General features: G+C 39.7%; 1 protein-coding gene across 8 annotated transcripts in view; it reads left to right on the plus strand.

Moving 5' to 3' along the window:
• Window positions 1–27,642, plus strand: part of Rp1 (RP1 axonemal microtubule associated) — a 338,377-nt gene that overhangs the window by 294,758 nt on the left and 15,977 nt on the right. For all 8 annotated transcript variants that reach the window (XM_069990725.1, XM_069990729.1, XM_069990733.1 and 5 more), the window contains one exon: window positions 26,132–26,286. In XM_069990725.1, the coding sequence (XP_069846826.1) occupies window positions 26,132–26,286 (155 nt within the window). The remainder of the gene's footprint in view (window positions 1–26,131; window positions 26,287–27,642) is intronic.

The following is a 27,642-nucleotide window of genomic DNA, read 5'->3' on the forward strand; positions in this document are numbered from 1 at the left end:
TAGTTGTGGGTGAGGAAATGCTTGATGCTAGTCTTTGGCAAGCCAGCAGAAGGTGTGTTTAGGGGATTATTCCAACTCAAGAAATCACTCCCTGAAAATACATAGAAACACTTCTGTAATTGAAATGTGTTGCTTCAAAACCATTGACATTCTATAGGAAGTTTCCCTACAGTATAACTCCAGTTATACTGTATAACTACAGTATATATAATTACAATATATATACTGTATAACTACAGTATATATAATTAAGTATATATACTGTATAACTACAGTATATATATATATATATATATGATTTTTTGCTTTAATTTTTTTCACTAATTTAAAAATATTATTTTAAAAAGTGATCATTCTTTTTAAAGTTTTTAATTTATAAAATATCTTTAAGGAAGTTGTACAAAAGGGGTTTCAATTAAACATCTTAGTTTATAAGGACAATGTATCTTGATCAATGTCACCCCTTTCATCATTCTCCCCTATCTCTCTTAATCCTACTCATCTGCTCAAGTCATCCGGTTTTACTTTCACATACATACATCGAGTATTACAAGTATATTCACCTCTCTCTCTATTCATCTTCTCCTCCCCACCAACAAAACAGGTATTTCAGCTTTCTGGTATTTATTTTGTTAGTTGTTCAAAGGAGTTATACTATTGGAGTCCTCCTCTGAAGATACCACAGTTTAGTCAATTTGTTTGTGTATATATTTCCATATGTTTATAATTTAGATCAAACTTCTACAATTGAGAGAAGACATGTGCCCTTTGTCTCTCTGAGACTGTCTGCTTTTTCTAGGCCCAACCATTCCCCTGAAAATGACATAATATTATCAAAGTGAGCATTCTGTAATGCTTTTGCCAGTATCACTATGCCTATCCATGTTCAAGGGCAGATGTGACTTCCATGTGAAACAGACCTTTTCATCCAGAAGACAGTTGTGTCTCAGAATGAGCAGTCTGGCTTTGCATGTTGGTCTCTGTCCTTGACTTTGAGACTGAGTAGGGTAACTGAGTAGAATATCTGAGTGTCTCTTTCTTATCTGACATCCATGCTATTTACCATCTAAGACAGGACCTTTCTGAGAGTGAAGATGGCTCTGTTAATAATCATACCAAGGCAAGTGAATGTTGAGACTATTCCAGGAAAACTTGAATCATAGTAATTTCTGGATTTTCCTCAGGAGCAGGTGAGGCGTGTATCAGGAAGGAACTTCTCAGACTAAACTAATTTTTTCTCCTTTCCTGTTAACTTTTCTTCTTCTCCTTTTTCTTCCAGATCACTTATGGACTATCATAAGAGAATGGTATCCCAAAGAATACTTTAGGATTAGTGCCTACTCTCCTCAAACACATAACACTAGTGCCCAGCTTAAAATAACACATTCTGGCATTCTTTGCCTTCAGCCATTCAGTGTTTTCTTATCTTATGGAGAATAAAAGATATGTCTGTCACAATATTCTACAAGGCCATACTCATTTCCCACTACAGTCCCAGTGGTCCCTGATCATGCCTACATGCTGTTCCTAAAGCCTTCAGGCCTCTACCTTTCCAGTCCTATCTGTGGTCTGTCTTCCTCCAGGCCTCTGTGTGATCAACTCCTTTACATTCAGCCTGATCTCTATCCCAGGGAATTTTTCAGTGATGTCTTCTTGGCAACCTTTCATTAAATAGCAAGACATTTCATTCCCTTTCTCATCCAGTCCTAGCCATACTTTTTTTCTTTATACATCCCAAAGCAGCAAGATAAATATTTCAACCAAGAGACGCATGCAGATTCAGCCCTGAACTGCCACCAAGTACAGTCTTGAGCCACAACCTTCAGCACAAGCTGGAACAGGATTGTCTGCACGTGTTTAACACTGACTCTCATTTACCATCTGTTTCTGAGCTCTGATTTCTTTGGGCTGTTTGTATCAACAGGATCACACCACAGTGAGTGCTGAGAAAGCTTAATTCTTGGAGACCTGAAAGAAAGCTAAATAAGCTCATTAATTAACTCAAATGAAAGATTCTGCCCAGGAGTTTGTCTGCAGGAAGTACATCATTACTGCTTGTAGAGTGCCAGTGCCCAAGTCCCTTCCTAGAAGGTTTCCCTGGGGTTGTGTATCCCCTAGCCCACCCGCAATGTGTGCAGGCGCACATGTGCAAAGGACTGATCTCTTGCAGGGAAACTGATCATTTAAGGAGCCAGTAGGACAAAATCATTCAATAGTTGAGCATCATGAATCCAAGTGTCAAGATTTCAAGCAAAGGTCTAGGGTAGTTCCCCAAATGCAAATAATTACATTTTTCCCTCTCCTTTTTTTCTGATTAGGAAAGTGTCCCAGAAATAAAAAACAAAACACATTCCCTGAAAATATTGTGTGTACTATAACAAGGATTAGGTGATAAATGAGTTTTTGGCTTTCTAGCTGACACCTTGGACTTTTTCATTAAGTGATTTTTGTCAAGTGCATGGGACTTGAAATGTATCTAGAGCTAGTCTCCCAAGTGGAGCAAAGGGTATTGAGTGGTCATGGCTCAGGATGATTTGCCATCTAGAGAGCATTAGGAGTCTGACTGGCTCAGAGAACCTTTGGCACCAGCCACCATTTCTAACTTGGGGAGCTAACTATTTAGAAGGAAGGGCCTGAGCAAAGACTCTTCCAGTTAGGGACCTACTTGAAATATGATTCCAACTAATTGTAAGCTGATTTTCCCTAGCACAAGGCTCCAAGTCATTGACTCTCTCTCTCTCTCTCTCTCTCTCTCTCTCTCTCTCTCTCTCTCTCTCTCTCTCTCTCTCTCTCTGTTTGTATGTTTGTGTGTGTGTACTGTCTATGCAACATGTTTGTAAAGGGTTAGCCTTGTGTGTCATTTCCCAATGAAATTTGTTTGTTTCTTTTTTTTTTTGGGTCCAGTCGTGGGGCCTAAACTCTGGGCCTGGGTGCTGTCCCTCAGCTCTTCAGCTCAAGGCTAGCACTCTACCACTTGAGCCACAGCGCCACTTCCGGCTTTTTTTTCCCCTTATGTGGTGCTGAGGAATCGAACCCAGGGCCTCATGCATGCAAGGCAAGCGCTCTACCACTGAGCCACCTTCCCAGCCCCCCAATGAAATTTGAAATGTATCTTGTCAGGAGAATATTTACAGCTTTAGGGATATAGTTAGATTATCATTTTTTATGTGCTGGGACTTGAACCCAGGCCTTTCTCATGCTAGGAAAGTACCTTACCTTGGAGCTATTTCACTCTACCTCAGAGCTATATCACTATAGCCTTAAAAGGATATTTTTACATGACTCTACTGTTCATTTGAGAAATGGAGACATTTCTGATAACAAATTGAGAGATCCATTCTCAGATAGATGGTTTGATAGAAGGCAATGACATTTTTAAGTCCTACTGTCTGAAGAAGATGAAGGCACATTTTAAATGAATTCCCCTAGAAGGAACTTTTAGACTGGTGTGAACAGTGAATGGTGCTTATTATAGTTCCTGGCTCATCTCCCTTCTTCATTAATTTCATAGGCTAGTGGACAGCAGTACTTAGAAACAATTAGGTCTGGGAAGTAAAAATTGTGATATCCGCTTCACCAGCACATAAGGAACTAAGGTTAGGGAGCTAGGAAGACTTTGAGATACACGGGTGAGCAAGTGAAAGTTGAAAATGAAGAGATGGAGTCTGTTACTTTTACGATGGAGATTGCTTTGGGACTGAGCTATACTTTGAGAATTGTGTGTGTCAGTCTTATGTCTAGTGTCAGCAGCCACAGAACTCTAGATGATTCCCATTACACAGATCTTGGGCAACCAGCAGAGAGCAATATGTAACCCTTAGTGGTGGATAGATGAATGGTATTTATTTGCGTTCTCTTGGAGGTCAAGGATCAAACCTTTTTTTTTTTTTTTAAAGACATAGGTCCTGCCTTTGAGAAAATAAAGTTGAGGAGTGGGATACCAAGATACTGCCCTATATGTAGTCAAGCACACCTCTGCAGAGGGTATGCATTCATACCAACTGGATTGGCAGTCCTGTGAACTATGATTGCATGGCAGATCACCTATGCTTTTCAGTGATTTTTAAGTGATATAATGACAAACTATTCTTTTCATGCTTTTTTCAAAGTTAGCCTAAGTTGAGGAGATTGCATGTGAGGGTATTTTTTTTCTGACAAGTTCTCCTATATCTACAAGGAAAATTACCTGACATACCAAATTAATTATTATATTCTGACAATAACAAACATCAGAGTGTGGATCATGTATTTGGCCTGTGTCTTTCCACTTTTATCTCTTGGACTGATGTTATTTGGTCCTAAGTACTTTTCTGCTTATGTTGGATATTGGATTGGTGACAGTCATTTCTTTCCGAAAGGTATACTGGTTCTTAATGCTCTGTGCATGCAAAGACACACATGGGAGATAGGAGTGGCCAGACAGGGGCCAGGACTAAGTTCTACATATGAAGTTGTGATGTTTGAGTATTTATCCCTCATCCCCCAATCAGCTTTGTGTGTGGCTGACTTATCCTTACTTATTTGATGCCTTCACTTCATCTTGAGTGAGCAAGAAAGGGGCCATTGAGGAAATGAAAAGGGCCTTAACTGTATAGGAATTTAAGGGATGATCCTTTGAATGGAACTCAAATTAAAATCCCATAACCTTAACAAATACATTTAGTAAATTCCTTTAAACAGACAGGTATCTCATACGAGACAATGTTTCTATATGTGGTCCAGGTGTCAGTCTAACTCTTCTATATTTGCCATTATTCAGTAGGGTTGAAGCTTCACAAAGGTCATGTTTAGGGAAGCAAAAAGCATAATTTTTTTCATTCTAAATTTCAGATTAAAATATATAGCCCTCATGAATGAATTCTTGTGATGGAAATATCTACCTATTTATCTATGTGTCTATCTATCTATCTACTTGTCTATCCATCATCTATCTTGATAATGGTAAGAGTTCCAGAACTATAAATATTCACCCAAATGCATAATAGTATACAGCTTAAAAGAGTAAATTTTACTACATGTAAATTTTACTTCACCAAAATGACTTCAAAATAATCCAAGCCCCTATTTCCATTGAAGGCTGAAAAGTATAACAATTTTAACTCAGAATCCACTCAGTCATTTCCAATATATAGTTTTGTTTTGTTTTGTTTTGTTTTTATGTAAAGCTGGTCCCTTCAAGCTCTTTCCTTTCTGAGCCTTCTCTTGCTGCATGTGAACATCATGGCTCCTGGATGTCCACCTCTCATCTGCAGCAGTTTTCTGGTGTGAGGGTCACCCTCTTTTCTCGTGAGTCCCCTCAAGATGCGTCATTACATCTGTCCTTGGGTGTCATGAGTGCTAATGGGAACACATGCCACAGGCTGGCCTTGGTTTCCAGGTCCATGAATACTGTTCTTCTGTCAGAACGAGGGCTGTGTCTCAGTGAGCCCATTACTCAAGCTCAGCCTTTTCCACACTTTTCCTGGGAATACAGCTGATAATGGAGCTCAGATGCCTTCTCCATACTGCTCCTAGCTACCAGGACCACTGGTTAACCTATCACTCAGACTTCAGTCATCAAAGGAAGAAGAGATGGTAGGGAGGACATATGGAGAAGATAGAAAAAAGTGTTTTTCAGGAAATAAAAATAAAACAGAAGTCTTTCTCATAAACTTCAAATTTAGGATGTTTCCAGTGGCTTACACCTGAAATCATATTACTCAGGAGACTGGGATTGGGAGAACCATGTTTCTGGGCCAGCCCCAGGCAGAAAGATCTATGAGACTCCATCTCAGCAAGAGAAGCTGAGCATGCTGGTATGAATTTGTCATACCAGATAGGAAGGAAAGCAAGTAATAGAAAAACATGGGCTAGGCACACATCTGTATAGGAAATGAGCCCCTCTCCAAAACAAAGGAGTTGAAAGCTGGGCACCATTGGCTCATGCTTGTAATCCTAGCTACTTAGGAAGCTGAGATATGATAATTGCAGTTTGAAGCCAACCTAGGCAGGAAAATCTATGAGACTCTTATCTCCAATAACCAGAAAAATACCAGAAATGAAGCTGTGGTTCCAGTGTTGGAGTGATGACCTTGAGCACAAAAGCTCAGGGACAGTGCTCAGGTCCTGAATTCCAACCCCAGGACCAGAACATGAGCATGTATGTGCACGTGTGCGCACTCTCTCTCTCTCTCTCTCTCTCTCTCTCTCTCTCTCTCTCTCTCTCTCTCTCTCTCTCTCTCTCTCTCTCTCTCTCTCTCTCTCTCTCTCTCTCTCTCACACACACACACACACACACACACACACACAAACCCCACAGAAAAAAAGAATCAGAGAGATGGCCCACCACACGTGTGAGGCCCCCAGTTCATGATCTGAGAACTGCTGAAAAAAATGAAATTTAGCATATTTCTCTCACAATCTAAAATCTTTTCAAGCTGTTTCAGAAATCAATGGAGTTATGTTCTAGGCCTTCCATAGGCCCACATTCTCCCAAGCAGTAAGTGTCATTCCATGGAGGACCTTAAAGCCCTCAGGTAAAAAAAAATGTAGGAAAGTCTCAGTTACAATGTCATGATAGTCTGCTGATATATTTGCTGGGATTCTGACAAATAATGCCCTTTTGACAAATAAAACCTAGTTCTTTTCTTCTTATTTTTTCCAAGACTGGAACTCAAATTCAGTATCTGACACTTTTGATCCTTGGTTGGCGCTTACTTTACAACCCCAAATTCTAGTTCTAAATGGTGAGAAACAGGGATTCTTCCTCCTGTTTCAGTTAGACCTGTTTCTTCTTGACCTCACACAAGCCAGGCCTGAGGAGGCGGTCCAGGCATCCGTAGCAGTAAATCATCGAGGCACCGGTGCCCTACTCTGTGAGAAGCTGGAAGTCTCAGTATCCACCTGCTTTTGCCCTTTTCCCTCTTAGTCCTTGAGGTTGTTGGACTCCTTGGAGCCTAATAAGTATCTCCTGCTATGCCACTTCTTCCTGTACTTGAAAACAAGTACTGATAGAGTGCCTTTAAGAGCTATAAGGAGACATAAACTATGTTTTTCTGGTGGTTGGCTTGTTATGCCATGAGCTCTGTCCTTATCTGGTGTTGGTAAGAATCAAAGACATAGCTACAGAAGACATAGTTTCTGGTTCTGGGCTCTTCCCTGATCCACAGTTTTGGACAGAGAAGTTTGATCATGTGGAATTTATGAACACTCAGCTCAAACCACGTAACTTCTGCATAAATCAATTGTTCCAAAAGAAAATCAAGAAACTGGATTTTGGATCCAGTGACATTGTGGTAAAGAAACCCAAACACCTAGAATGAATATTCTAAAAGAAACTGAGATGTTTGTTATCAACAACAGATTTTTTTTCCAGCACTGATTTTCTAAAGAGGCTTTCTAAAGACTAATAAGAAGTCAATAGATGAGAAGAATGCAATTCTCAGCCTAAGATTCTTGGGTGGGCTAAGGCTGCACAGAAAGCTGACAGAGGTGAGGAAGTGGGCAAGGTGGATGCAACTCATCTGAGCATTGTTATATAAATAGGAAAAAAAAGTGTGTGGTGCCTTTTGTTTCTTACTGGTTCAAAAGTAACCCAAATTTTAATCAGGTTTATTTATTCATTGCAGTCAGACTGACCCAGAGGAAAAATGTTCATTTCTTTCCTGGAAAAAATGTTTTACCTGTTGTATCCTACAAATTTCTCCTATTATGAGAAATCAGGGGAATTTAATTCAGCACACTCCCTGACAACTATATAGCATTTTGAATAGGTCCTATCTTTAATGAATGATATGTCCCTTGAAAAGTATCTATTAATTATTTTTGAAACTCAGCATTTGCTACAGTTAGCAGAGATAGAAGAATCTAAGAATTAAAGGATGCTATTTATAGATATGTTAATGCTTTGAGCTGATGCTGTTAAATCTTCATTAACAAACACTTGTCATAGATTCTAGCCCATAATAGTATTTGAGAATAAACCCACAAGTAAAGATTTTGAGAGACTTTTTGTCACTAATAAGATGCTGTGCAATCTTACTGTATCATCCACCTGTTTATAAGCCTGAAGAACAAATAAGAGAAAGAAAGCAGACATAAAAAAAATGCTGAGCTTTGACACAGATTCATCACTCATTGCTTGAGTGATGAGAATGTTGTTGAGAAGAAAACTGGTAATATGTAAACAGAAGGGTGAGAGGGTTGAAGACTGATGACATTGCAAACACCAGTGAAAACTTGGTGAAATGGATTGTGTGGACGACAATTTAGTTGGATGATAATTGTGAACAATAGGAAGAAAATCATTTTGTTCTGTGCTTTGCAGATATTATCAAAATGAATAAACCACTGAAGTTACTAATTGTCAGAAAGAAAAAGCTATGGCGAAAAGGATATTAATAAGCTGAGTGCTTGTGGCTCACACCTATAATCCTACCTAATCAGAAGGCTGAAATTTGAGGAACACAGTTTGAAGTCAGCCCAGGGAGGAAAGTTTGTGTAATCTCCAATTAATTAAAACAAACAAACAATAAAGCTGGAAGTATATCTGTGGCTCAAGTGGTAGAACATTAGTCTTGTGCAAAAAAGCTCAGGGCGAATATCCAAACTCCAAATTTAAGAGCAGGACTAGCACAAAACAAAACAAAACAAAATAAAATCTAATATTTTAGGTGCATACAAGTGACATGTTAACTAAGGATTTTTATTTTTATTTTTGTAGTATCAATGAAGTCAAGTATTTGTATATTTGCTTGTCTTGCTTGTTTGTCTGATGCTCTATCACTTGGGCTACACTTCTATCCTGGTATTTTGCTGATTGATTGGAGATAGAGTCTCTTAAACTTTCTTCCTTGACTGGCTTCAAACTGCAGTCCTCTTGGATCTCAGCCTCTTGAGTATCTAGGATTACAGGCATGAGTCACTAGTATCTGACTTAACCAAACATTCTCTAAAATTCCCCTTTGGCTTATGTTAGAAAAGGAGAAAAATTATATGGCCATAAGAATCATGAAAAAGTTTAGAGTTGTATTTTTTTAGCATGAATCTAGCAGTTTAAAAAAGAATCTACAGGGAGGGGGCCAAGATGATGATGGGACAGTAGGGAAACACCACAGCTCTCTCCAACCAAATAAAGAGTTTGAGTTTAATGCTTAAATGCTTAATTTGCCCAAGAGACTGACAACAGCAAAAAGACGAACACCCAGGAAAAAAAAACAGGAGGTTAAAAAAAAAAGAGAAAGAAAGAAAAGGAAAAATTTCAGAACACAAAAGTGTGAAGACTGAGTTCCGGGAAGATGGCGGAGGAGAAGCTGGAATCTGAACAAGCTCTCGCATAGAAAGCAGTTTTAGAATTCCAGTGAACAGTCCTAAGCCAGAGAATCACACCAAGTGTGCCATCACAGGACAGAGAGTTAGTCAAGAGAGGGGAAGCCAAGGAAACACATCAGCTGCCGCTGCGGTGGCAGGGTCGCGGCGGCGGCCGCGGGGTCATACCTGAGACACAGAGAGTCCGGGACGAAGGAGCCAGACGCAGCGGACAAGCGGATTCTACTCAACACCAACAAGAATCAACAAGGAGCGGACATCTTCATCCTGCTGTTTGCAGACCAGAGAGACCCAAGATCCAAGACGCGGCGTGAGTACAAGCCCAACGTCCTCACTCCTTCTCAGGGAGCAGAGGAGGGAAGGCCACCCCTCCCCCCCCCAGCACTGGTGATCTCCATCTTACATACCGACAAAGCTCGGAGGAGCTGCTAGCTCCAACTCAGGCCTTGGAATAAAAGGAGTCATTTAGCAGGTCACAAGAACTTAACGCGAAGTGACCTGCCAGACTCAGCTCCATCCAGGGAAAAGTCACCCAGCTCAGGCGCCAGCCACCAGAGTGGCTTGCCTCACTGGGTAACCAGAGCCAGAGGCTGCCCCTCCCTCTAGCAGCCACCACAATCAATTGAAAAACAGAAACCCTGAGAATGGCTCCAGGCTGGGCGCTGTGAGCTTTATCACAAAATAGCCCCAGGGAAAAGCTACTGTTTGTTGAAAGGCCTCAACTCTACCCAGAACCTAGCCTCATCACCACATCCCCCTCTTTTGTGATTCTCAAAGCAGATCACCCTCCCAGAAAACTAACCTGGGAGGGGGATCTCAAAATCTTGGGTAAAGCAGAGCATTTTTCTGCCTCTTCCAACCAACCGACTTAAGAAACCAATCAAGCCACAGGACCTCAAGCTGACCAGAGACTCCAACAAGAGACTGGTTACAGACAAAAGGGAGATACAGGATTCTTCCCACCCCTCCAACCCCTTTTTTTTTTCTTTTTTCTTTTTTTTCTTTCTTCTTTTCTTCTTCTTCTTTTCTTTTTTTTTGTTTGTTTTTTGTTTTTTGTTACCTTATATATATATATATATAAATTTTTTCCCTTCTAAAACTTTTATTAATCTTTAATTTTTGCCTCTTCTGAAAAAATAATTGTTTTCCAGTAACTTTTTTTTTCTCATCTTATAATTTTTATTTTAGGAATATGTGAATGAGCATTTTCCTTTCTTTTCTTGTCTTCTTTCTCTTTTTCTTTCTTTCTTAATTATCTTTTTGTTTTTTGTCTAGCTCTACTGAACTTCTGATCTTTTCTTCTCCCTTTCCCATCCTTAAAGTCTTTCACATCTCCTCTATGTCCCTCCCCTTCTCTCAACATATTCACATTCCTCTCTAAATACATTAATTTTTACGTTTCTATTTTTTTTCTGGTCTCTTTTCATTCCCATTTCCGTCTCTTCTTTTTCTCTCTCTCTCTACTTGCATCCTACCCAACCCATTTCCTGCATTGTGATTAGGACATAGTTAACTCTCCCTGTGCCTCCCCACACCAATCTATTCATATTTTTTACCCACATCTCTCCCTAATCCTAATAATTTCTGGTTTTCCAAATTCTTTTCTGGGGTTCGAAGTCCTTTAACATATAGTTGTTTGATGTTGAATAGATGTATCTGCTGAACTAGATTGTATCTGTAGACTATTGACTGTACAAACGCAAACTTTGGTTGATGGTTGCCTTAAGATAGTGTTCTAGCACAAAACTGGTGCAATCTTCATCTCAAATGGGCAGAGTAAGCCGGAAAAACACAAGAAAAATGGAAAATTCGGGTATCTCAATTCCCAATCTTGATAATCAGGGATTAGAACAGATAAAGAATAATCCAGAGGAGAGTTCCCAAATAGCTCTACAAACACTACTAGCAAACATGATAAATGAGAAGTTTGACAATGTACAAAGGACTCTGTATGAGCGTGATAGGGAGAGAGAGGAGGCATCCCAGAAGTTTATACAGGAATATCATAAGCGTGAGGAAGCTACTCAAAAACTGATACAGGATTTGGGTGAACAACTTGAGAACACTCAAAGAGAAAGGGAGGAATGGCGTGAGCAGGCAGAGAACACTCAAAGAGAACTGCAGGAATCCCACGAATGGGAAGAAAGAGAACTGGAGGAATCTCACAGACAGGAGGAAGCTAATCAAAGAGTAATTCAGGAATTGAGAGACCAGGTAGAGAATACACAAAGATCACTAAAGGCATTCATGGAATCCATTAACAAAGAGCTGAAGGAAGTCAGGGAGACCACAAAGGGAATGCTAAATGGAACCCAACAGAAAGAATGGGAGTCCAAAGAAACCATAACCAATCAACTAAGTGATTTGAGAACAAACACTGAACACCAAATTAAGGAAGTAAAGAAATTCATACAAGACCTAAAACAGAGCTTCAACAAAGAACTTGAAGCCATCAAAGCTGACCAATTAGAAGGAAAAGAGATAAAAAACAAAGTAGAGAGTCTTGACAGCAGGTTAGACCATGCAGAAGATCGAATCTCAGGGATTGAAGACAGCCTAGATATTATAGAGAAAGAACATACAACCATCCAAGACAAGTCCAAGAAATATGATAGGTCTATCCAACACCTGAAAGACACCATCAGAAGGCCCAATCTAAGGATAATGGGTGTAGAGGAGCACCTAGAAACAGAAGTTAATGGTCTAGGAAATTTGTTTAACAGGATCCTAGCAGAGAACTTTGCAAACATACAAAAAGATAGGCCTATTCAGATACAAGAAGCTTTTAGAACCCCAAATAGACCAGACCAGAATAGGACATCCCACCGTCACATTATAATCCAAACAGGATCAACCCAGACCAAGGAAAAGATCCTTAAAGCTGTCAAGGAGAAAAGGTTAATCACCTATAAAGGGAAACCAATTAGAATTACCTCAGATTTCTCAGCAGAGACAATCAAAGCAAGAAGAGCCTGGAATGATGTATGCCATGCCCTAAAAACAAACAACTATCAACCAAGAATACTGTACCCAGCTAAACTCTCCTTCATAACTGAAGGCCAAATAAAAACCTTCCATAGCAAAGAAAAATTGAAACAATACATCTCCACCAAACCAGCCCTACAAAAGAGTCTTAAAGATGTCCTACACATAGAAAACCAACAAGACCGCAACAAAGGCCAAGAAACTGCACCCAAACTGAGAATCCAAGAACCTTAGGAAGAACCCAGTTTTTGCAGCCCCCAAGAAGGTAGATAACATGGCAGGAACTCCCAAATACCTCTCAGTCCTATCTCTTAACGTTAATGGACTGAACTCTCCAATTAAGCGACATAGACTGTCTAGTTGGATTAAAAATCAAGACCCTTCTATCTGCTGCCTGCAGGAGTCACATCTTGCCCGTAAAAACAAACACATTTTCAATGTTAAAGGCTGGAACAAAATCTACCAAGCAAACGGCCCTCATAAACAGGTGGGAGTTGCAATCCTAATATCAGATAAAATAGACTTCAAATTAAAATTGGTGAGAAGAGATAAAGAAGGTCGCTACATACTAATTAAAGGATCTCTCCTTCAGGAGGATATTACAATTCTAAATATCTATTCACCAAACAATGGAGCACCCAAATTTATCAAAGAAACACTACTTTCCCTCAAATCCCATATACATCCAAAGACATTAATTGTTGGGGATTTTAACACACCACTCTCCCCACTAGATAGATCAACTCGGCAAAAACTCAACAGAGAAACTGCAGATCTAAACAGCTGCATAGATCAACTAGACTTAACAGACATTTACCGAACATTTCACCCAGCAGCATCAGAATACACATTTTTCTCCGCAGCACATGGAACGTTTTCTAAAATAGACCACATTTTAGGCCACAAAGCAAACTTGTCTAAATTCAGAAACATTGAAGTTATACCTTGCATTCTCTCTGACCACAAGGGAATAAAATTAGAACTCAACACCAAAAGCCACCAAAGAAAGTCCGGTATCACATGGAGGCTGAACAACACACTGCTGAATCATGAGTGGGTCATGGAAGAGATTAGAAAGGAAATTAAAATGTTCATGCTATTCAACAAAAATGAACACACAAATTGCCAGCTCCTCTAGGACACAGCAAAGGCAGTACTCAGAGGCAAGTTTATAGCTCTGAGCTCCTACATCAACAAATTGGAGAGATCGGAAACTAACAATTTAATGACACATCTAAACCTCCTTGAAAAAGAGCAGCAAGATAAACCCCAATCCAGTATATGGAAAGAAATAATCAAAATTAAATCAGAATTAAATGAATTAGAATCAAAAAAAACTATAGAAAGAATCAACAAAACAAAGAGTTGGTTCTTCGAAAAACTTAACAAAATTGACAGACCCTTAGCAAACCTTATCAGAAAAAGGAGAGAACACACCCAAATTAATAAACTCAGAGATGAGAATGGAAACATCACCACGGAAACAACCAAGATTCAGAACATTATAAGGGAATACTTCTCAAAACTTTATGCTAATAAGTTTGAGAACTTGACAGAAATGGACCTTTTCCTAGCAAATATTGACATGCCAAAACTAAACCAAGATGAGTTAAACCAGCTTAACAGGCCCATATCAAGCATTGAAATAGAAACAGCAATAAGAGACCTTCCAGCTAAGAAAAGTCCAGTACCAGATGGTTTTACAGCGGAATTTTACAAGGCCTTCAAAGCAGAGCTCACACCAATACTCCTCCAACTCTTCAATGAAATTGAAAGAGAAAGCTCACTACCGAACACATTCTATACAGCCATCATAACCCTCATCCCAAAACCAGGCAGGGACTCATCAAAGAAAGAGAACTATAGACCCATTTCTTTGATGAACATTGATGCAAAACTTCTCAACAAAATTTTGGCCAATCGACTTCAACAATTCATCCAAAAAATCATACACCATGATCAACAGGATTCATTTCAGGGATGCAAAGCTGGTTCAATATACGCAAATCAATTAATATTATTAATCACATCAACAGGAGCAAGAATAAGAACCACATGGTTATCTCAATAGATGCAGAAAAAGCATTTGACAAGATCCAACACCCCTTTATGATGAAGGTTTTGGAAAAATTAGGAATCCATGGAACATTCCTCAATACAATAAAGGCTGTATATGACAAACCTACAGCCAGCATTATACTCAATGGTGAAAAACTAAAGCCATTTCCTCTTAACTCAGGAACAAGACAAGGATGCCCACTCTCTCCACTTCTCTTCAATCTAGTATTAGAATGCCTAGCTACAGCAATAAGACAAGATGCAGACATAAAGGGGATCCACATAGGGAAAGAAGAAATAAAACTCTCCCTCTTTGCAGATGACATGATCTTGTATTTAAAGAATCCCATAGACTCCACTCCCAAATTACTCAAGCTGATTCAAAACTTTGGCAAAGTAGCAGGTTATAAAATTAACCCCCCAAAATCAATGGCTTTTCTGTATGTCAACAATGAGAAATTGTGGCTGAAATTAGGAAAGCAACTCCATTTGTAATAGCTGCACAAAAAATAAAATACCTAGGAATTAACTTAACCAAAGAAGTGAAGGACCTCTATGATGAAAACTTTAAAATCTTGAAAAAGGAAATCAACACAGAACTTAAAAAATGGCAAAACCTCCCATGCTCCTGGATTGGCAAGATTAACATCATGAAAATGGCAATACTTCCCAAGGCTATCTACAAATTCAACGCGATACCTATCAAAATTCCACCCTCATTCTTCAAGGAAATAGAAGAGGCAATCCAAAAATTCATATGGAACAATAAAAGACCCCGAATAGCAAAAACGCTCCTCAACAGAAAGAATACTGCTGGAGGAATATCAATACCAGATTTCAAACCCTACTATAAAGCCATTGTAATCAAAACAGCTTAGTATTGGCATAAAAACAGACCTCAGGACCAATGGAATAGAATTGAAAACCCAGAAATGAACCTACAGACCTATAGCCATCTAATCTTCGATAAGGAAGCTAAAACAATAGAATGGAAGAAAGACAGCCTCTTCAGTAAATGGTGCTGGCAAAATTGGTTAACTACATGTAGAAAACTAAAGCTAGATCCTTATATATCACCCTGCACCAGAATCAACTCCAAATGGATCAAAGACCTTGAACTCAAAGCAGACACTCTGAAAACATTACAGGATGGAATAGGAGAAACCCTAGGTCTCCTTGGCTCAGGCCGAAATTTTCTGAATAGAGACCCGGAAGCACAACAAATCAAAGAAAGGTTGGACAAATGGGATTGCATAAGGTTGCAGAGCTTCTGCAGGGCAAATGACATAGCTAGCAAGATCAATAGAAAGCCCACCGATTGGGAGAAGATCTTTACTAGCCATACAACGGACAAGGGTCTCATATCTAAAATATAGTTGGAACTCAAAAAATTAAACCACCCAACAACAAATCCTCAAAGAAACAACTGCCCAATAAATAAGTGGGCGAAAGACTTAAAGAGAAGCTTCTCTGAAGAAGAAAGAAGGATGGCCAATAGACACATGAAGAAATGTTCAACATCCCTAGCCATAAAAGAAATGCAAATCAAAACAACATTGAGATATCACCTCACTCCAGTTAGAACAGCAAAAATCAAGAACTCTAACAACAACAGATGCTGGAGGGGATGTGGACAGAAAGGAACCTTACTTCATTGTTGGTGGGAATGTAAACTTGTTCAACCACTTTGGAAAGCAGTATGGAGGTTCCTCAAAAGACTTCACATAGATCTCCCCTATGATCCAGCAATCCCACTTTTGGGCATTTACCCAAATGTTTACAAACAAGACCACACTAAAGCTACCAGCACAACTAAGTTTATTGCAGCATTATTTACCATAGTTAAGATATGGAACCAACCCAGATGCCCCTCAGTAGATGAATGGATCAAGAAAATGTGTTATATATACACAATGGAATTCTATGCCTCCATCAGAAAGAATGACATTTCCCCATTTGTTAGGAAATGGAAAGGTTTGGAAAAAATTATATTAAGTGAAGTAAGCCAGGCCCAAAGAAGCATAGATCCCATGGTTTCCCTTATTTGCAATATCTAGTATAGGTATGAGTCAAGCGGAAAAGGTCAGATAATGTGATGTTAGGAAAATGAACCCTTAAATATGTATTTTAATGTTTTCGTTTCTTTCATGCATGTGTTTCTAATGCATTTATAAGATTATTTCTTTGTTGCTTTGTATGTCCCTCCCCCACAGTGTAACCCCTGCTTTCACTATATTTGATGTCAGTATAACATGTGGAGGAGATGGGGACAAACAAGTCGTTTAAGGATTCAGGTGGACCTGTTGCAACAATGAGAAGTACAAAATGTCATGTCAAAACCAGCTTTACAATGTCGGTGTGTGGGGGGGAGGGGGTTATAATTGGGTGGGGGGGGAGGGGGGAGGCTGGGAAGGGAGGTGAAGGGTAAACAAAGAGGAGGCTGCAATGCTTGGTAAGAAATGTATGCATTATCCTGCCCATGTAATTGTAGCCCCTCTGTACAGTATGTTCTCAAATAAAATAAAATAAAATTAAAAAAAAAAGTGTGAAGACCTCTTCCCACAACCCTTGCTGGCTGTGCAGCAACACGCCAAACCGTGGCCAGCCTGGTCCAGAGGGTACTGCTGGAGACCCAAGAGACCCCGGAGATCCCAGAGCCAGAGGGGTCATCTGCAGATCACCTGTGCAGAAGGTGCCTGAGGTGCTACCTGAAGTGCTCGTGCCAGACCTGCTGATTGCAAACAGAGAAACCTTGGAGCTCAGAGTCTGCACAAAGGCCCCGGCCCCCCCCCCCCCGTGTGTCTCCATCCTGCCAAAGCCACTCAGCCCCATGACCCAGAGGGAGGAATCCCAGAAGTACAGGTGTCTGCCCTTAGAATGTCAGTGTAGAAGCTGGTGCTGATCTGGAGAGCACAAACAGAGACAGAAACCTGGGAGCTCAGAACCTGCATGAAGAGCCCTCCCCCACCCTTTGGACAGAGGCAGCAGCCTGAGGCCTAAATCCAGTCAGCATCAACAGAGGCAGAGAGGGGGAGAAACACTGACCCAGAGCTGCCACCACCTGCCCGAGCCCACAGCATCTCAACTGAAGGCAGAACACATGCAGTGGCAACCAGTGACCTGCATTGCACAAAAACAACAGCTGGAGAGTTCCCAAACACCTCCAGGGTGAGTACCCCGCAGGGGACAGCATATCCCCCCCAAGGGAGACCAGTGCTGGTGGTAACCCCCAGAACTTGATCCAGACCCTGCCCCTGCCCCAACACTTGGACTACAGGTCCCACTAAAACTGGGAACTGTAAAAGCTGTGGAGCACATCCAGCCAGCCAGGCTAGATCAAGAGCACCCCTGGAAGGGAGTTTAAATGCCCAAGCTGGGAACAGCAGCTGTGGGCCACAGCAGCCAGCAGTGGAAGAAATCTGAACTGTGTACCCCAGGATGTGTACCCCAGGTGGGATACCCAGCAGCACAGGTCCAACTGGCATGCCCCAGGTAGGGGATTGGGAGCCAGAGCCGGGCCTGGGCATAGGGCACCTGAGCTGCATAACCCACCTGTCCCAAACAAAGCTGAGCACATGCCTCAGCAGGAGTTGGGGGAAAGCAGAGAACCGCAACCCTTGGGAATCGCACCTGTGACAACAAAAGACCTGTGTCTCCAGGGCAGGAGAACCAGAATCCCAAAGCTCACCAGAACTTGACCTGTATATCCCAGGCTGGGGATTGGACAGCTCAGGCCACCAGTACCTGATTATAGCCAGGAACTTATAGCAGACTCCAGCAACTGGGGGAGTACATCCAGCACACCCCATCTCAACAAGAGCACCTGTAGGAGTAAGCATGAGCAGTCTAGGCTGCTCGGTCATGGGCTAAAGGCGGGAACTACCAGTCATCTACAGCAGAGAGCTGAGAACCCTATGTGGGTCATACTAGCAGCTGGAGGTCAACCTCTCCTCCAACAGAACTGAGACCAGATAAAGACTCAGCCAACCCAGGGCTGAGAGCAAACTTCAACAATTGATCCAGGAATCAATAAGAACCAAGCAAAGATAGCCATCTACTGACCAAAACAGTCAGAATTTCAGATTAGTCTCCAATAATCCTTGAATCCTCATGCGAAAATCATAGAGAAATATTACAAAATTTATCAACACCCAGGATAGCAAGCTACTGCCAAAAGCCAGCAGCCACCCAGGGTAGAGCACCAGTGGAAGCAAAGCAGGAATGGAAGACAAATGTTACATCTAAGAGATGCTGGAGGCAATGACTCAAGAATTAAAGGAAGAAATAGATCAGAAATTTAAAGAACACAGAAATGAAATATCAAAAGATGCAGGATTTCAAATAGGGGATGCATGCAACAGTGGATGCAGTATACACCTCACTAAGAGATGAGATTAATACTGTGAGAACCAACATAGAAGCCATAAATGGCTCAATTTTCTCCATTCAGACCATAATGAAAGCCATAGTTAACAGAGTGAATGAAATGGAATTTACAGTATCGGATATGGAAGACAAAATGCAGCAACTGGAAAAAAAGTCACAGATATGGAAAAATCACATTATGCCAAAGGAAAATCCAAGAGCAAGCAGACAAGGCCAAGAAATTTAACCTTCATATAATTGGAATGTATGAAGTTGAGAATATCAAAGCAAGGGAATACAACACCTATTCAGCAAGATTATCAATAAAATTTTCCCCCATCTTAAAAGAGAACATCTTACCTACATAACAGAAGCATATAGAACACCTAACAAGCAGGATCCCAGGAGAAACAATTCTAGGCACACGATCCCAGGAGAAACTCTTATAGGCACATTATAGTAAAAACGATAGATCGGAATGATAAAGAAACAAACTTGCATGCATCAAAAACAAAACAAAAAGGAGCTATACTATTATGGGGAAAAAAAATCAGAATCACTGAAGATCTCTCCACACAGACACTGAATGCAAGAAAGACCTGGGAAAGTACGATCTGAGCCCTGAGAACCAATAACTGCCAGCCCAGACTGTTATACCCAGTAAAGCTAGCATTCACATTTGATGGAGAAACTAAAATTTTTAATAGTAAAGAAAAACTAAACGAATTTATTAAATATAAGCGAACATTACAAATAATATTAAGAGGGGGAGCACAACCTGAAGAAGGCAATCAAAAATAGGAATCCTCATCAGACAGGTATCACTGGAAGTCCAATTTAGTAAGCACAGGAAGAAAGGAAAGAAGAAAAACTTAGGAAAACAGGAAATTGACAGGAAACACAATGCATCTCTCTATAATACACATAAATATTAATGGGTTCAATTTACCAATCAAAAGACAAATAACTGCAGATTGGATCAGAAAACAAGACCCATCCATCTGTTGCCTTCAGGAGACCCACCTTACAGCCAAACATAAAAACAAACTCAGAGTGAATGGTTGGAGAAAGATCTACCAGGCAAATGACCCCAGCAATAAAACAAGAGTAGCTATCCTGATATCTGACAAAATAAACTTTTCATTAAAATCAATACAAAAAGCCAAAGAAGGGCACTGCATATTAATACAGGAAACAATCCAAGAAGAGGATATTACCATTATCAACTTATAGTCCCCAAATATTGGGGCACTCAAATATGTGAAGCAAATACTCTCAAACTTACAGAATAAAATAGATCCAAATACAAGAATACTAGGAGACTTTAATGCCCCACTCTCACCAAAGGACAGGTCTACCAACCAGAAGATTGGCAAAGAGGCTACAGAATTTAAGTGAGGCCATATTTCAAGTGGAACTAATTGACAGTACCAAGTTTTCCAACCTAAAATGACACAGTACACATTCTTCTCAGCAGCTCATGGAACTTTTTCCAAAATAGACCATATCATAGTTCATTCAAGGATTTTAAGCAAATACAAGGGGATTTACATAATCCCCTGTATCCTATCTGACCACAGTGGAATCAAGCTAGTTCTCAATAACAAAACATATGGTAGAAATTAGTCAGACACATGGAAATTGAACAGCACACTTCTGAGCAATACCTGGCTGGGTAACAGAAGAAATTAAAAAGTTCCTAAAATTCAACGAAGATGAATACACATCACAAAGAAACCTGTGGGATACAGCAAAAGCAGTCCTGAGGGGCAAATTTATTGCCCTCAGTGCTCACATCAAGAAAATAGAGACAAACCATGTTGCAATTAAAACTGTTAGAAAAACATGAAAAAATTGGACCTAGTTACTAGATGGAGCCAGATAACCAAATAAGAGCTGAAATCAATGAGATAGAGACTAAGAAAACTATAAATAAAATTAATAAAACAAAAAGCTGTTTTTTTAAAAATAAAATTGATGGACCACAGGCAAGATTAACTAAAAAAGAAGAGAGGAAACCCAAATCAATAAGATCAGGGATGCCATGGGAAAAATTATAGCAAATACCCAAGACATCCAAACAGTTATAAAAAACTATTTCCAGAAGCTATACTCAATAAAGGAAAAAAAAAACCTAGCAGAAATGGATGCATTTTCAGAGAAATATATGTTGCCCAAACTAAAAAAAAGAAGAAATAAATCAATTAAATAAGCCAATATCACAATAAGATACAGGAAGCAATCACAAGTCTTCCAACAAGGAAAATCACTACAAAATTCTATAAGGCCTTTAAAGAGGAACTAATACGCATACTCTGCAAGTTCCTCAGGGAAATAGAAACAGAGGGCACAATCCCAAACTCATTCTATGAAGCCAATATCACACTCATCCCCAAACCAGCAAAGACCAACAACAGAAAAAAGAGAACTACAGACCAGTCTCCTTGATGAACACAGATGCAAAACTCCTCAATAAAATTCCAGCCAACAGAATCCAGGAACACATCAAAAAAAAAAAAAACACAAAAAAAAAACCCACAAAAAAACCCATACATTACAACCAAAGTAGGATTCATCCCAGAGATGCAGGGATGGTTTAACATACGTAAATCAATATATGTAATCCATTACATCAACAGATCCAAGGTCAAGAACCACATGATTATCTCCATTGACTCGGAAATGGCTTTTGATAAGCTACAACATTCATTCATTTTAAAAGCTCTGGAGAAAATAGGAATAGAAGGAACATTCCTTAAAATAATAAAAGCCATATGTGACAGACCAATAGCCAATATTATACTTACTGAGAAAAACTACAACCAATTCTCCTAAAATCAGGAACAAGGCAAGGATGCCCACTGTCTCCACTCCTCTTCAATATAGTCCTGGAACCCTTAGCCAGGGCAATAAGGCAAGAAAAAGACATTAATGGGATCCACATAGGGAAGGAAGAAGTTAAACTATCCCTTTCTGCAGACAACATGATACTATACCTCCATGATACCAAAAACTCCACCCCCAAACTCTTAGAACTTATAAACCACTTTGGCAAAGTAGCAGGATACAAAATCAACCCATAAAAATCTTTCTGTACACTAACAATGAACAAGCAAAAAGGGAAATCAAGGTAACAACCCTTCCCTTTTTGCCATGATACTATACCTCCATGATACCAAAAACTCCACCCCCAAACTCTTAGAACTTATAAACCACTTTGGTAAAGTAGCAGGATACAAAATCAACCCATAAAAATCTTTCTGTACACTAACAATGTACAAGCAAAAAGGGAAATCAAGGTAACAACCCTTCCCTTTTTGCAGATGACATGATACTATACCTCCATGATACCAAAAACTCCACCCCCAAACTCTTAGAACTTATAAACCACTTTGGCAAAGTAGCAGGATACAAAATCAACCCATAAAAACCTTTCTGTACACTAACAATGTACAAGCAAAAAGGGAAATCAAGGTAACAACCCTTCACAATAACACCCCCCAATAAGATATTTAGGAATTAACCTAACCAAAGATGTAAAAGAACTATATAATGAAAACTATAAAAACTTAAAGAAATTTGCAGAGGACACCAGGAAATGGAAAGACCTTCCATGTTCTTGGATAGGCAGACTTACTATAATGAAAATGGCCATACTGCCAAAATAATACATAAATTCAATACAATTCCTATTAAAATCCCAATGTCGTTCATTACTGAAATACAGAAAACAGTCCAAAAATTCTTATGGAACAACAAAAGACCTAGAATTGCCAAAACAATTCTAGGCAAGATAAACAACATGGGAGGGATCTCGATGTCAGACTTCAAACTCTACTATAGAGACATAATAACAATGACAGCTTGGTACACTGGCACAAAAGCAAACCCGAGACCAGTGGAATAGAATAGACGATCCAGAAATAAACCACACGCCTACAGTCAGCTGATATTTGACAAAGGAGCCAAAGACGTACAGTAGAAGTAGCACAGCCTCTTCAACCACTGGTGCTGGGAAAACTTTGTGGCCACATTCAGAAAACTAAGAGTGGACTCCAGCTTGTCATCATGCGCTAACATCAACTCAAAATGGATTAAATACCTTAACATCAAACCTGAATCTCTGAAACTACTGCAGGACAGAGTAGGAGAGACACTTGAACTTACAGGCACAGGCAAAAACTTCCTGAACAGAGTTCTAGGGTCACAACAAATTGGAGAGAGACTTGACAAATGAGACTACCTTAAAATAAAAGTTTCTGCACATCTAAAGACATAACACCAAACTAGAAAGACAGCCAAATAACTGGGAAAATACATTTAACAGCAATATATCAGACAAGGGGTTAATATCCAGTGTATACAAGGAACTCAAGGAACTAATCCCTCCCAGACTCAACACACCAATTACTAAATGGGCAAAGGAACTAAAGAGAGACTTCTCAGAAGAAGAGATAAAAATGGCAAAGAAACACATGAGGAAATGTTCACCATCCCTGGTTGTGAAGGAAATACAAATAAAGACAACCCTGAGATACCACCTTACCCCAGTCAGAATGGCCCACATCCTAAAGCCAGCCACCGACAAATGCTGGAGGGGATGCAGAGAAAGAGGAACCCTATTACACTGCTGGTGGGAATGTACACTTATACAACCACTTTGGAAAGCAGTCTGGAGGGTCCTCAGAAAGCTAAATATGGACCTCCTCTATGACCCAGCCATACCACTTCTAGGCATCTACCCTGAACAACAGGAACCAATATACAAGGACACGTGCACCTCCATGTTTATTGCAGCACTATTCACTATAGCCAGGATATGGAAACAACCCAGATGCCCCACCACAGATGAATGGATCCAAAATTGTGGTATCTATACACAATGGAATATGCTGCACCGGACGTTGATTAAAATGAACTAAGCAACTCAATGGCAGTGATGGGAGGGAGGGAATGAGTGGGAAAGAGGGGACAGCTGACACTAAGCAAAAGGAAAGAAATGTGCAGATCACCCAATGTGGAAGAAATAACTGTATTGTCAAAGCTCATAGAACGTATAAATGTTATAGACCATGATAAAGACAATTTGCCCCATGAAGGTTAGAATGTTTGTGACTTTAACTAAGTATCACTATCCCACAATACTGTGAAATTTATGTAATCATGTAATCACAATAAAAAAATTGCAAAAAAAGAGTCTATAAACTGTTATTGAACTATAGCAAATGCTTTGTAAATTATGCTATCAAATATAATAAAGCCAAAGTTACAGATTCCATCAAAATAGTTTTCTGGGTGGGATTGTGTTTCCTTTTATTTTCTAATTTAAACTAGTATCTCTTTTTTGATGAGACTTAAGATAAAATTTAGTAGCCATTTATGATAATCATTTTGTTCTAGATTTTCATTCTATTTGCTTCTTCTTTGAGTTTTAAATGGCCAGTAACTATTTTTGAATATGAGCATATTTAACCTGGTCAATTTATGGCAGAATCCGGATAGAGGCTGTTAGGAAATACCTGAAACCAAGTGCAGGTCAGCAGGTAAGTCACAGGACATCATTAAGGGCCATTTACAGAATCTGGGCCAGGCTGAGTGTTGCTCTTAATACTATATAATCTGAATAATTCATACTAATTAATCTGGATTATGTAATACTATATAATCCTGGATAAATTTCAGTGTGTGCCAGTATTAAGACTTGAACTCAAAGCCTTGTGCTCTCACTTGACTTTTATGTTCATGGTTGGCACTCTACCACATGAGCCACACTACCATTTCTCATTTTTTGCTATTCAATTGAAGAATAATCTCATCTCTCCTTTTTTTTTTGCCCCAGCTGGTTTTATCTATGATCCTTAGATCTCAGCCCCCTGAGCAATTAGCATTACAGGTATGAGCCACCAGTACCTGGCTCAGATGAACCTTTTAATCCTTTGTTAATTTAATGATTTGACTTCATGTGTTTCAATATTTCCCTTTAAAAAGTTATAAATAAATTAGTTCTCCATTTTAGATAGAAAATGAGCAGAAGGGTGGTAGAAATTAGACATGACAGAGACCTACAAAGATATGAAAACATCCTTTTCCTTTCGTAAAGATTTCTAGCTTTCACTTAATTCTGGGCAAGCAGTTAGTTCTAGAGGTTTTCTGACCAGCTCTTCTCCATCAGTGGTTTGAAAGATTTCTTTGTTTTGGGTGTCCTAAATTCATGAGAAGTGTTCTAATTTTCTGCTTAAACTCTGCTGGGTTTCACTCTGGGGTATTTTAGAATATGTAAGGCTGCACAAAGAAACTGGTTTATCTTCGATGCTTATACCATTTCCCGATATACCACATTTGTCTTTTTAAAGGTCAGACGTGTTAGAAACAGACGAAGTCTCTCACTTACCTTGTTTTCTTACTTGTTAGATTTTCATGTCTGGGTTCTTTGGAAAATGTTAATGTGAATTTCTATAAATGCAACTGCTCAGTTGCACAGAATATGATTTATAAAAGTCCAAGGATTTTGGAATACAGAATGATGCTCTTATTGGTATTATCAGCAAGAGTAATCTCTTATATAATTAGTGACTTTTACTCAGTGTATCATAAATGGCCTTAATTCTAAGGTCATATGTAGTGGATTATAATTTGCTATAAATTTTTTTCTTAAAAATTATATTTAAATTTGTATCTCTGTAGGATCGTGTACTTTTTCTTTCTCAAGAGAGTTGTTTTTTATGGGGGGGAAGGGGGGAAGGAGAAGGATTGTGATTGGGGGTAGGGGGGAGGCTGGGAAGGGATGTGAAGGGTAAACAAAGGAGGAGGCTGCAATGCTTGGTAAGAAATGTACGCATTATCCTGCCCATGTAATTGTAACCCTTCTGTACAGTATGTTCACAAATAAAATAAAATTAAATTTAAAAAAAGGAGCAATAAAGAAAAAAATCCCCATTATTGGAATAGTAATCTCCAAAATCTAGCAGCATGAGTGACCAGCTGTGATTGGAACAGTCAAGCTTTATGGTAAAATTTGCCCCTTTTATCTAATTGAGAGAGAGAGAGAGAGAGAGAGAGAGAGAGAGAGAGAGAGAGAGAGAGAGAGAGAGAGAGAGAGAGAGAGAGAGAGAGAGAGAGAGAGAGGAGAGGTGTTTTTTTTTTAAAACACAAATTCTTACACTAATGGTGGTAGTAGTGGTTCATAAAAGTACATAATTGGTAACAATAATTATTTTGAAATAGTTATTAGAATAGCTGAGAGCCTTATGAATGAGGAAACAATGCAGTCAGGAGTGTGTGTGCCTGGGGGTATACATAAAAAAAAGGGTGAGACCAAGTACGGTAGAGAAATTCCCATCAACTAAGTTAAGAGTATTCTCATTCCCTCTTAGAGTTTCTAACAACATTCAAGTATATCATATTTCTGGCATTTCAGTGGTGGTTTATGAAATTCACATCTACACTGGCAGAAAACCAGGAGCAGAAACAGACTGTAATGTATTTATCAATCTCATTGGAACCAGAGGAGATTCAGGGAAACGAAGGCTTCATCAATCCAAAAGCAACAAAGCCAGGTTTCAGTGTGGACAGGTAAGTGGAAGGGTCCCATTAATTTTCACCCACTATCCTTTCTCTAATTTCTTTCACAAATGACATGCAAACAAAATTTCCCAGATGATACCTACCAGGATACAGGTGGATTAGCGGGTTGCAGTTATTTCTTGGTGTTCAAGGTAATACTCGGGAGTTGATAGAACATGGATTTAATCAGAAACAAGGCAACCACAAATAAGTCTAGAGTGTTTTAGTTTGATTTTTTTCTGTTAAGGAACAACAATAACAACAACTAAACACCAAGTGTTATACTTTAAATTGGGCAGACTAGCTTGTAACAAAATGATGTCCTGCTGAGAATGCCTGGAAATATTTAACAACGTATCTTACAATTGAGTTTAAAGGCTTTGGAGAGCAAAACAAGCAATTAGGGTTTGAGAGTCCAGGATCTTGGAAGGAAAGACAATGTAGAGGGAGTTTGGTATCAGCAGACTGTCCCATCATTTGTAAGAAACAATTCAGAAAAAAAGAATCCAGCAAGAGTAGCTATGGGAAGGATGAGAAGGCTGTGCAGAGATTTATGAAGTAAATGGATCCTCATACTTCCCCTTCTATAATTTGGAACCTTCCTGGGAAGTCTTCCAAATGGAAGGGGGATAAGTCCTGCAGGATGTAGAAGAGGAGGTGACATCATGAAGCAGTGCAGGAATGAGGAGGAGAAGGGAGAAAAGAACCACAGAAATGTGCATTTTAGAGGCTATGGACACTGGGAGCAGGGCCTGGATCCCTCTAGGACCCCAACCAACAGATAGGGAACCATAGCATGGGAGCTGGAGCAGTCCTAGGGTGAGGTCCGAGTCCTGGGACCATGCACATCCTCCATCCCTGCCACCACACATACTCCATCCACGAATCCATTGCACAATAGGTTCTGGGGTGGGCAAAGCAAGACTTTCACATGGCACATTATAAAATATTACTGAAGACATTCAAAAAGGGGTAGATTAATACAGAGATATGCTACATCCCTGCATCAGAATACTCAATAATATAGAATACTCACTTCTGTCCAATTGAGCTGCAGTTTTAAGGCAAAGCAAGCCAAAATCCCAGAAAGGTTTTTCTGGGTCTTTATGAAGAAAATTTCAGGGACTGGAAAGGTGGCTCCATGGAAGAGTGCTTGCCTCCCATGCATGAGGCCCTGGGTTCTATTCCTCAGCACCATATAAACAGAAAGATCCAGAAGTGGCACTGTGGCTCAGGTAGTAGAGCACTAGCCTTGAGCTGAAGAGCTCAGGGAGCATGCAGGCCCAGAGTTTGAGCCCTACAACTGACCAAAAGAAAAAAGAAAATTTCAGCCTGTCCTAAGGAGCCCTAGAGTTTCTCCTGTTC

Source organism: Dipodomys merriami, unplaced genomic scaffold (genome assembly GCF_024711535.1).
Source record: "Dipodomys merriami isolate MVZ:Mamm:240054 unplaced genomic scaffold, mDipMer1.0.p SCAF_4, whole genome shotgun sequence".
NCBI classification, from domain to species: Eukaryota; Metazoa; Chordata; class Mammalia; order Rodentia; family Heteromyidae; genus Dipodomys; species Dipodomys merriami.